This window comes from Dendrobates tinctorius, unplaced genomic scaffold (assembly GCF_039654945.1).
Source record: "Dendrobates tinctorius isolate UK_male_01 unplaced genomic scaffold, ASM3965494v1 ptg000058l, whole genome shotgun sequence".
Lineage (NCBI taxonomy): Eukaryota > Metazoa > Chordata > Amphibia > Anura > Dendrobatidae > Dendrobates > Dendrobates tinctorius.
The window spans coordinates 24692681-24704909 of record NW_027361726.1 but is presented as its reverse complement, the minus strand read 5'-3'; the positions used below and the strand labels follow the sequence as shown (position 1 = coordinate 24704909).

At 47.3% G+C, this 12229-nt stretch overlaps 1 protein-coding gene across 3 annotated transcripts in view; it reads left to right on the top strand.

The window, feature by feature from the left end:
• Positions 1-12229, top strand: part of SPATA7 (spermatogenesis associated 7) — a 45822-nt gene that overhangs the window by 28622 nt on the left and 4971 nt on the right. For all 3 annotated transcript variants that reach the window (XM_073578219.1, XM_073578218.1, XM_073578220.1), the window contains 3 exons: positions 972-1026; positions 3753-3826; positions 3935-3973. In XM_073578219.1, coding sequence (XP_073434320.1) covers positions 972-1026; positions 3753-3826; positions 3935-3973 — 168 coding nt within the window. The remainder of the gene's footprint in view (positions 1-971; positions 1027-3752; positions 3827-3934; positions 3974-12229) is intronic.

Below are 12229 nucleotides of genomic sequence, written 5' to 3'. Positions count from 1 at the left end.
AGTATGGGACGAACTGAGCCATCCTTTTTTGGTATCACAAACAGGTTTGAGTAAAAGCTGGCAAAACGTTCCTGCTCAGGAACGGGGACAATTACTCCTGCGTTGTGGAGAGAGTCGATTGCCGCAGAAAAAACTAGAGCCCTAGTAGCGTCTTTTGGTAGTGATAGAAGCAATCTCGCAGAAGGACATTGAAGTCAAGATCCGCCAATAATGCAAGTCAATGGGAAAAAACGGATCCGCCAAGAAAAATGGCGGATCCGTTTTTTTGGCAAAACGGCGGATTTTGACTGATGGTGACAGACGGATGTGTGAAAGAGGACTTATCTGCAGGGTGTCTCTCTCGATCATCCGGCTCTGGTGGGCAAGTGATGGGAGATGAAGGTCAGGACCAGGAGCTGCCACCTGAACACGAGTCCTGTGTTAGGGGATAGGGTCCTGCCCGTGGGATTCATGAGGATACGGGGTGGCAGTACACGCCGTACTCATGATCCCAGTGTGGGAATACAGATGTAGCAGCTCTACTCTGTATCCCTCCAAGGTTACCTGTAAAGGAACGACGCACATTGAGGTAGGCATGGGTCTGCGAGAGACCTCTGTCCACCTCCTACTGACACTAAGCAAAACTGATTGTCCTACAGCCTGTCGGAGGAATGTATACTGCGGAGGCGGAGTTAACATTTTTTCATGCATAGTGTCAACCTCCTAGTGACACCAGCACACACCCACGGTTTCTGTGTCCCCCAATGAGACGAAAGAGAAAATAAGTGCACCCTCTGTAATAGGCTTCTCTACAGGCTGCTAGAAAAGTTTAATGTGCAGTGAGATGTTCAGTATAAAGGCTGCATGTTACAACTGTACAGCACTAAGGTGCGAGGTGCTGATGGGTGGGATGTAGTGGGCAGACCTGATACCTAAGGCCATCCAGAGACCCCCATGTACTGGTTATGAGGAACCTTTTTTTTCCCCCCCAGTTTTCGGCACCTACTGCGAACGCCGGAGAGCGATTCCTCACCAATCCGAGATCTGGTAAGTGGAGGACAACGGATCTTACTGTTGGGTAGTCTACATGCATGTACGGCTGAGTATTGTGCAGGTGGATACAGCGGGATCAGGAGCTGAGCCGACCGCATCTAAAACTCTGGAAAAGAAAAATGGTTTATCAAAGCACAGATCAGCTGGTTTCCAATCCCTGCTTACATCAATATCGAAAGGATTTGTGTTATCTTAATCACCACAAACTGTAAATGCTGTAAAGAGGGGGTAAAAAAAAGCCAGAATTGCTTTATCTCATCTTGTTTCTCCAAAGAACACAGAATAGAAGGCGATCACGTAATCACATCCTCCCCAGAATTATAACAAGAAACAGTCCAGATCGTCTCGTTACACAAAATAAGTCATTTCGCGCTTTGATATTTTTCTCCCAATTATTTAAGTTAAGGGTCTTCTAAAATGGCAAAACAAAATAAATACATATTTGTTTTATCCACTTTTCAGTACATTTATATAGTAGAGTGAATGGTGTGTTTTGGAAGATAATATATAGCTTGTAATGACAAGTCCTCGTGCCTCCTTCTACTCTGGAAAAACGCTCCTCCAACCCTTTCCCTCTGGTTTTGGAAAATGATTGAAGTGATGTTAGAGGCAAGTTCCTCCATTATGTTCCATAATCCCTACGACCATTTTTACAAAACCTAGTTTTATTGGCTCTGTGGATTATCTGGCCCTTATAGGGGGAAATTGAGCATGTAATCTCTGGGCCCCACCTTTGAACACCCTTCCCCATCTCCTTTTCTCCCTCTCTTTTCTTTGTGTTTCTTCTGTTTTTCTCCCTTTTTTTGTGTGTTTATTGTTACATCTGTTTTAGAGTTGGGGTATGCGTGGTTGGGTTATGCTCATTGTATGTGGTTAGTGTTGGGGTATGCTTGGTGTATTTGGTTGGGGTATGTGCAGTGTATGCAGTTAGGGATGGGGTATGCTCAGTGTATGTGGTTAGGGTTGAAGTATGCTCATTGTATGCGGTTATGCTTGAGGTATGCTCAGTGTATGCGGTTAGGGTTGGGGTATGCTTGGTGTATGCGGATAAGGTTATGCTCATTGTATGCGGTTGTAGTATGCTTGGTGTATTTGGTTGGGGTATGCGCAGTGTATGCGGTTGGGGTATGCTTGGTGTATTTGGTTGGAGTATGCTCAGTGTATACAGATAAGGTTGAGGTATGCTCATTGTATGCGGTTGTAGTATGCTTGGTGTATTTGGGATATGCGCAGTGTATGCGGTTAGGGTTGGGTTATGCTTGGTGTATTTGGTTGGGGTATGCGCAGTGCATGCAGTTGGAGTATGCTCTGTGTATGCGGATAAGGTTGAGGTATGCTCTTTGTATGCGGTTATGGTTGGGGTATGCTCAGTGTATGCGGTTAAGGTTGAGGTATGCTCACTGTATGCGGCTAGGGTTGGGGAATGCTTGGTGTATTTGGTTGGGGTATGCTCAGTGTATGAGGTTGGTGTTTGCAGTGTATGCAGTTGGGGTATGCTCTGTGTATGCGGTTAGGGTATGCCAAAATGTTGCAATTTGGATCTCAAAATACTGTCCAGTTTGTTGCCTCCATCCTCTAAGTATTGTTCTACTCTGTTCAGACAGTAGAATGTGTTACCTGTGATGTGTCAGTGAGCGCTTTCTGGTCTGTAAGGCCCCCGTCACACATAGCGACTCACCAGCGATCCCGACAACCATATCAACTTGTCAGGATCGCTGGGGTGTCGCTACATGATCGGCAAACAGGCAGCTTCACCAGCGACGACGAGCGCTCGCGTCACTGTGTATCTTAGTTACCAGCGCGCTGATGCAGGGAGCTGGTAACCAAGGTAAATAGCGGGTTTCTAAGCGCCGCGCGACGCTTAGAAACCCGCTGTTTACCTTGGTTACAATCTCCTGCTCGCTGGTCTCCCGCCTGCCACACGCAGCTATGTGTGCTGGCCAGCGGGAGACCAGCGACCAAAAAAATGTCCACCCCGATCAGCGATACCCGGCAGGGGGGTCGGTCGCTGATAGGTGTCACACACGGCGATCTCGCTGGTGAGATCGCTGTTGCGTCACAAAACTGTGTGTGACGGGGGCTTAACTTTTCTTCTTCTTCACTCTTACTTGCTGATTTATGAGCTTTGATGTAATTCTCAACTCACCTAGATGACTAATTCAGGAGATGTGACATAATTTTTAAAGACCAGAAAACGAGCTTACTGACACATCACTGTTAACTCATCGAGCAGTCTCCAGGCTCTACGTATCATTGGATGTGTCAAACTGCAATTTGGTTTTCTTACAACCTTTGCACACATTTGTGTTGCACATAATACAAGGATTTCAGTAGAAGTTCCCTCCCTTTAATTCTGGAGCCACATCTAAGGCTACGCTGATGTTAAGATGCTTTCACATCTTGCAGTTATGCTGTGGATTTCTCCCCAGATCTCCAGGCAGTGAATCCGTCGCCCATTACGTCTTTTGCTGCATTATATATAATGAATTTCAGGTTTAGAGAGCAAATCACTGCAAATCCGCACGTGGCACAGAACGTAGTGGCCTCTGCACTAGACCTGTATGACCAGGACACGGGGCAGTGTCTGAACGCACACAAGTATGGAAGATCTCTACTTGCGGTCAATGATTGCGATTAGGGATTGAAGATTAAGTAATCGAATCTGTAAAATACTCAGCACGTATTATAAAGGTTATTAATATCTGTGATTCTTACAACAGGAAAGTCATGATGAAAATCTGTTGCTGAGTGATGAAGATTTGCCAGAAGAGCGACTGCAGCGCTCTCTCTCAAGGTATGAAGACCCCTGGGGGAAGTGATGGGGGTGCTGTATTATGATCTATGTAATATTAGCACAGCGACCCCCGGTGGCTAATCTATTACTCCATTGTGTTTCTTCCAGTGAATTAAAGTCGTCGGCGATTCGGAAGATTCACTCGGAGTAAGTTTTGGGCAGAAAATGATCATTAGAAATCTTCACTGAAACGCCAAAAGCTTAAAACTAAGCGGCCTGTATAGCGCCTGTGAGCTGAGGTCGCCCCGGTGCTGAATGGCAGTGATGTCCACTTCCCGGGGCGGTGCCTTCATTTCAATGGTATGTCTCCTCAGGAAGCAGATCCAGGAGAATACAATAATGGGGAGGAGCAGTCCTCTCCCATCATTCAGCCTGTGTGTCAGAGTCTCTGTGCAGCAGGCAGAATAATTATGTCTGATGTGCAGGCCACCTTGCCTCCTCTGCGCTGCGCAGGCCACCTTGCCTCCTCTGCGCTGTTCTGAATTGTTTCATTTTATTAATCCGTAATTGTAGGAGGCTGTGAGGCCTCATGATATATACTTGGGGCGCTGTCATACTGTGTGGGCTGGGCCTTGGTGGGACAGTCACAGTGTGGTGGGATGCGGTCATACTGTGTGGGAGATGTCTGGGGGAGTCATACTGTGCTATGTGGTGTGTGGTCTGCAGCAGGGCCGGACTGGCCCCCTGGCAAATGCCAGAAGGGCCTGTATGGTTGTGGACTGCCTTGTCTGCTATGTTGTTAATAGAATCAGCGGCGTCAAGACTCCCATAATGTTAACAGTTGTGGCGGAGCACAAAGTCGCTGGCTCAGTCACTTATCTTAGCAGGCTGTGGCAGGCCCTTCTATCTGCGGTCTGCTGGAGTCCAGCACCAAGCAAGGAACTTCGGAGTTGCAATGATGTCCCTGCATCGTGCCGCCAGCATACACTGCGAGTGGATTGGATAGAAGAGGAGACAGATGCTGTAGAGGATGAGGAATCTTGATTAAGTGAGTATAGGGGATTTTTTTTTTTTTTTTTAAATTTTGGGAGGCTCTGGGATACCATCACACTATAGAGGGTGCTGAGAGTTGAACCATCATTGTATATAGTGTACTGTTGGGAGGACCATCATATGGCGTTATGAGGTGAACTATCATACTATATGGGGGGCTGTTGGGTTGACCATTGTACTATATAAGGGGCTGTTGGAGGGCTCATCATACTATATAGGGGGCTTTGAGGTGGACCATCATACAATATAGGGGGCTGTGGGGGGGCCTTCATACAGTATTTGTGCTATTGGGGGATCTATCATACTGTGAGGGGTGGCTGTGGGAACCATCTTACTGTGTAGGGTGGTTGTGGGGGACATTAAACTGGAGGTTTATGGGGTGTATTATACTATCTTGGAGGCTGTCGTGACCATCATAGTGTATGACAGTGATCATCCCCAACCTTTCTGCCTTGTCAGCCACATTAAACTTTGAGAGAGGGTCGCGAGCCACATTTAGGTCTAAGAGAGTGACGATCCACATCCAGCTCCCACCCACCTCACAACAGCGACACATTGCCTCCATTACTGGTATAACGACAGCCAAAGGTTTTTCACTGAAATTACACAAAGTCAGTGTAAGAACTTCTAGCTCTTGGTACAAGACCCTCATTCAGTATTCTTGCATCAATCACCCCACCACACTGTCTCATCCAGCTTTAAGCATCTCCTCTTGACACTTCACATCATCCAGTCTCCACCTTACCATAATTATTTCCAAACCGCCATGGCCAGAATATGCACATTCAGATCTGTTCTTCTGTACTGGTCCACTCACAAAATTCACCATCTGGAGACCTGCTCTTCATAGTTGTTTGCTAGACCTGATGCTAATGCACCAAGCTGGCAGCCAGTCACGAACCACATATCATGGGCCCGAGAGCCACATGTGGCTACTGAGCCACAGGTTGGGTACCCCTGGTGTATGAGATGGTTATGGATGACATCATACTGTATGGCGGCTGTGGGGATCATCATACTGTACACTTTATATATGGGCCTGTGATGGACATCATACTGTGTAGGGGTCTGTGGTGCCTCACATACTGTATATTGGGGCATTCTTACTGTGTGGAGTCATATTTTGAGGGTGCATAATACTTTAAGCAGGTCATGAAAGCAGTATCAAATTGAGTCAGATCACTTAGGGGCTTAATAACTGTCTAAGTGCTGCAATACATTTCCTTTTCTAGTTTAAAGCTGGAAGATTTGCTCCTCTGACTGTGAGGTAATAGGACTTTTTCTATGGGGTGCCTGGTATTTCTATTATTTTTATTATTATAAAGGTACAGGGTCATTATTACAAGATGTCAAGGGGGAGCATTATTAATGAAGGCACGGGAATTATTATAAGGAATCACAAGTTGTGGTTTGTGTAGAGGAGGTAGAATGTAAGATGTCTGTGTATTACATTTTACAGGGAAGAGTTATGGATGGAATAAACGGTCGTGGTGGTCTGGACAGATTGCACAGGGAACATGAATGACAACAATCAGGGTGACGTCCCGGGTGAGAACTAGCACAGTGCACACATATGGTCTGCAGAGCACTGGGGTAAAGCTGATCTCACCATTGTATGGTCACTGTATAGCGGTAATATCAGTCTTAGTACAGTGGTTTTTGGATAAAATAGTTGTCCAATCTTGAAGTTAAAGTCTGCAATGACTGTGATTCTATGAGGCTGTGGCCTTCTGAATCCTCCCAGAGCTCGCTCGCTGTGAGAATTCCCAGCTCTTGGAGTTGATCAGTGGTGTAACCCCGAACAGCATGAGCCCCAATTACTGCCAGTTTTTAATAGCATTGTTTTTTTTTCATATAGACCAAAATGGCTCCAGGACCCGGTTGCAATTGCAATCCTCACACCTATTGTAGTTATGCCCTTGATCATGTGACCACAAGTATGACATTTGCATACATGCAGTCGCCTGCTATCTAGATGTGCACGGCCTCACTCAATACAAGTGAAATCAGCAAAACCGAATACAATTCGTGGGAGTGTGGCCGGAGATGTGAAAATAGCATAGCGGTCATATGAGGGCCGCTCCCACTACCGCCATCTGAGATTCCTCACAGAGTGTGCGCTATGAGGATTCTGAAGTCACATAGACTTTTTTACCCTTCGCCACGACAGCACCCACTGGAGGTATCGGATCCGCCCCATTTGGAACAGGAAACCCTACAGGAAAGATAGGAGGAAAGGCGGACCGCCCCTTTTCAGTTTTGGTTTCCTGTTCCAAACGGAGCCACGATATCCTTCAGGAAAGAATACCTGGGCCAGGCATGCCGCCTGTGCAGTCTCCATGTGAACGGCAGGGGCTGCGGTCCGGAGGCAGCGTCGGGGGAGATTCCGCTAGATGGCTCCCCCCTTGTCTGGTGAACGAACGGTGATGACGGGGTCCGGAGAGGGCCGCCCCGTCTCACCCAGGAGAGCGCCGGTAGGCAGCGGGACGCACCGCTACTGGGAGTGGTAAGAGCGCCAGTGGCGCAGAAGAAAAAAAAAAAAGAGAAGATTTTTCTTTTGAAATAAAAAGCGCACAGCAGCGGTGGCGATGCATAGAGAGGGGGACCGCATGGAGAGCGGGGGCCGCACATCAAAGCGGCGCGGTAGCCGGCCGGTGCAGAGTCTCCTGACCCCCCGGAAGTAATGGTTGAACTTCCGGGGCGGAATGGCTGAGAGCGCGTCGGGGCATGCGCGCAGTGATCCCAGGGAGGAGGAGCAACTTCCGGGGGGACGGCGGGAAAAAAAAAACAAAAAAATTGGCAAACTATTTAAACAGCGGCGCAGCTGAGCGGCGATGCAGCAATGTCGTCCCCAACGGAAGCGCACGCTCCAGCGGGGGATTCTGCAGGAGGTAGCTCCACCAGGGACCGCAACACCGGCCGCAGGAATGAAGCAGGAGAATCAAGGCCTAGGACGGGATCTCAGCCATCTGATCCGGTAATATAAGGCTTCACTGGGTGAGTGTGCGAAGTATTTACTCTGCCTACTAAGCTGACCTTCCCCCCCCGCCTTTGTCTAGAAGGGGACACCAAGAAAAAGGATAAGTCCAAGCATAAAGAATGTGCGTTATGCTCTGAACCTCTCCCTGACTCCTACCCTAAGAAGCTCTGTAAGCAGTGCACCAGAGAGACAAAGCAAGGGGCCGCATTGTCGACAAAAGACATTAGAGCAATAATCAGGGAGGAGATACAGGCTATTAACCGTGCCAAAACTCCCTCAGAGACTGGCAGCAAAAAGCAGTTAACCCTCAGCTCAGAGTCAGAGGAAGAAGGGGGGTTAATCTGACTCCTCACTCACATCCTCGTCGTCATCAGACATGGAAGGACGGTCATGTTTCCCCCTGGATAGTGTGGACAACCTAGTCAAATCGGTGAGAAGCACTATGGGGTGTGAGGAAACAAGGGGTGCCCAAACCGCACAAGACATAATGTTTGCGGGATTGGCGGAAAAGAAAAGGAGAGCGTTCCCGGTAATACCGGCAATTAAGGCCCTAATAAAAAGGGAATGGGAAAAACACGACCAAAGAAGTTTTCTCCCATCAGCCTCAAAAAGAAAGTATCCATTTAGCGATGAGGAGCTATTAAAATGGACCAAAGTGCCAAAAGTGGATGCCGTTATATCCTCTACCTCGAAACAATCGGCTATTCCAGTAGAGGACGCAGGCTTGTTGGCAGACCCGTTAGACCGCAAGGCAGAATCATCATTGAAGAGGTCTTGGGAATCTACCACAGGTATTTTTAAGCCAGCGGTAGCCAGCACATGCACCCCTAGATCTATGCTCGTGTGGTTGGACCAGCTGGATCAACAAATCGAGCAAAAGGTGTCCAGAGAAAAATTACGGGCCGCTATCCCATTAGAGGGGCAGCTGCCTTTATGGCTGATGCGTCGGCGGACACTCTACGGCTGGCAGCAAGATCAGCAGCTCTTGTGAACGCCAGAAGGGCGTTGTGGATGAAGAGCTGGAAGGGGGATGCGCAATCAAAGGCTAAGATTTGTGCAACCCCATGCGAGGGTGAGTTTCTCTTCGGGAAAGAGTTAGACAGTATACTCGCCAAAGCAAAGGAGAGGAAGTCGGCCCTCCCTGACCCTTCTATCCCTTTCTATAGGAGAACCTTTAAGAGGCGACCGTTTGGAAGAAGGAGGCAAACAGAAAGATCAAATAGATGGGCCGCAAAAGAAGAGAAACAAAAGGGTACCATGTTCAGGGGTCCAACATTCCGAAGGGAAAATAGAAATTAAAAAATCAGACCCACCTGTAGGGGGTAGATTACGTTTCTTCTATCCAAAATGGGAACAAATATCCTCAAACCCATGGATCTTGGGTATTATTAAAGAAGGAATGAAAATAGAATTCCTTCAAAACCCTTATGATTTCTTTATCCTAACCCGCCTTAACTCTATGGCCCAACAAAAGGCCCTCGAAGAAGAAATTCGGAGCCTACTATGCAAGGGGGTTTTAGTGGAGGTCCCAGAGGGACAGGAAGGTAGAGGCTTCTACTCTCCTTTATTTTTAATTTCCAAACCAGATGGTACGTTTAGAACAATTATTAATTTAAGGAAGCTTAATACGTTTATAAAAAAATTATAAGTTTAAGATGGAATCAATCAGATCCACCATAAAGCTTCTCTTTCCAAATTGTGTGATGGCGGGGATTGACTTAAAAGATGCTTACTATCATCTTCCTATCCATATTAGATACCAAAAATATCTAAGGGTCGCAGTGGTGTTCGATGGCAAGGTCCGTCATTTTCAGTACACATCATCTTCGTCAAAAAGATACTTTAATCGTACCTTACTTAGACGACTTCCTAATAATCGGGAACTCGGATACCCAATGTACCGAACGAGTGGCTGATGCAATCTCATCTTTGCAGGACCTAGGCTGGATCATCAATATACAGAAGTCCAGGCTCGTTCCGCAATCCCTCCAGATGTTTTTGGGGTTCCAATTGAACTCCATAACCCAGAAATGTCTACTTCCTCAGGTAAAGATTGCACTAACAAAAGAGAAAGTAGAGGTAGCCATAGATAGAGACATGCGTGGTCTGAGAGGGGCAATGTCGCTATTGGGGTCGCTAGATTCCTGTGCCCCTGCAGTCCGGTGGGCCCATTATCATGTCCGCACACTTCAGCATCAGATCCTCCAGGAGGAGAGGTGACATGGTGGTCACCTCGAGAGCAAGATAACTAACTCAGGAGGTCTTGACTTCTCTGGAATGGTGGTTAGATGATGACCATCTATCCTCAGGAGTCCCATGGGTCACAGTACCATCTGGTATCCTAACCACCGACGCTAGCCCCCAAGGCTGGGGAGCCCATATGGGGAATAGCTTTTGTCAAGGAAGATGGAATAGAGAGGAAAGAGAATACTCGTCTAATTTAAAAGAACTGACAGCAGTATACTATGCTCTACATCATTTCCTTCCACAGCTCCAACAGAAACATGTCAGGATCCTGTCGGACAACACCACCACAGTGGCCTACATAAACAGACAAGGAGGTACTCGATCAGAGACTCTGATGTCTTCTGCGGCAAGAATCTTAAGCTTAGCCGAAAGCAATTTGTTGTCCCTCTCAGCTCTTCATATCAGAGGAGAGGACAACCAAGAAGCAGATTTCTTAAGCCGACACACACTTCGGTAAGGGGAGTGGTGCCTCAATCGCCAAATCTTCCAGGACATAGTAGCTCTATGGGGGCATCCTCAAGTGGACCTCTTCGCCACAAGGGAGAACAGACAAACAAAGACCTTTGCTTCCCTGTCTCCAGCAGATCACCCAGACATACTGGATGCCCTCCAGGCCTCATGGAAATTCAAGCTGGCATACGCCTTCCCTCCATTGATTCTCCTACCACAAGTGATTCGGAAAATCAGAGCGGAAAAGGCGAGAGTAATCCTGATAGCACCATTCTGGCCCAAGAGACCGTGGTTCTCGTGGCTACGAATTAGGTCAGTGACAGATCCTTGGGTTCTCCCCTCAAACCCCAACCTACTCTCCCAAGGCCCTTTCTTCCACCCTCAAGTGGACAACTTACACTTGACGGCGTGGAACTTGAAAGGCACCTATTAAGATCAAGAGGTTTTTCGGAATCATTAATTACTACGCTCCTACAGAGCAGGAAGCAGTCCACAACCCAAATTTATAAAAGAATATGGAAGAAATGCCTACAGTTTCATACAGCATCTCATACAGCAGAAGTCCCGATAGTTCATATCTTAGAATTCCTACAAAAAGGGAAGGAATTGGGCTTGTCAGTAAACACACTGAAAGTACAGGTGTCTGCGTTGGGGGCGCTGTATGGCCATAATATAGCAGGGAATAAGTGGATATCACGATTCATTACAGCATGTGAAAGAATAACTCCGGTTCACATACCTACAATCCCTACATGGGACTTAAACTTGGTGTTAGACGCCCTGACAGAAGAACCTTTTGAACTGATAGATACGATATCCCTTAAATATTTATCATTTAAGACGGCCCTCTTGGTAGCACTGACATCCGCTAGGAGAGTGGGTGATATCCAGGCCCTGTCCATAGATCCACCCTTTTTGCAGGTATACCGGGATAGATTAATATTAAAGCCAGACCCCTCATACCTGCCTAAGGTATCAACATAGTACCATAGGTCTCAGGAGATACTCCTCCCAACCCTCTTTGAAGATCCCTCCACTCCGGAAGAGCAGAAATTCCACACTTTGGACGTCAGAAGAACTGTCCTAAAGTATATTGAAAGGTCTGAGAGCTGGAGGCAGTGTAGGGCTCTCTTCATTTCTTTTCAGGGCTGTAAAAAAGGGTATGGAGTCACAAAGAGCACCATTTCCCGATGGATCAGGGATGCCATTCGTTTAGCCTACTCTGCAAAAAATGAAGAACCTCCGGAAGACATCAGAGCACATTCCACCAGAGCAATGGCGGCCTCCTGGGCGGAGAGGGGAGACGTTCCAATTGAAACCATATGTAAGGCGGCAATTTGGTCATCCCCTTCTACCTTCTATAGACACTATAGACTTCTACTTCTGACCTAAGCTTTGGCAGGACTGTCCTTAGCACGGTGGTCCCACCCAGGTGATGGTCTCTGGAATCTCTCCAGTGGGTGCTGTCGTGGCGAAGGGTAAAAAGCCGGATTACTTACCGGTAATCCTCTTTTAATGAGTCCACGACAGCACCCGCTCACTTCCCTCCCTGCTAGAAATATCAATATTAAAAGTATATCTGCTAAAGTTGGATAAGTAAAGTTACAAGTACAAGACATTGCCTAATCCTTGGCGGTCCTCCTGGTACTCTGAAATGCAAAACTGAGGAGGAAAGGCGGACCGCCCCTTTTATCTTTCCTGTAGGGTTTCCTGTTCCAAATGGGGCGGATCCG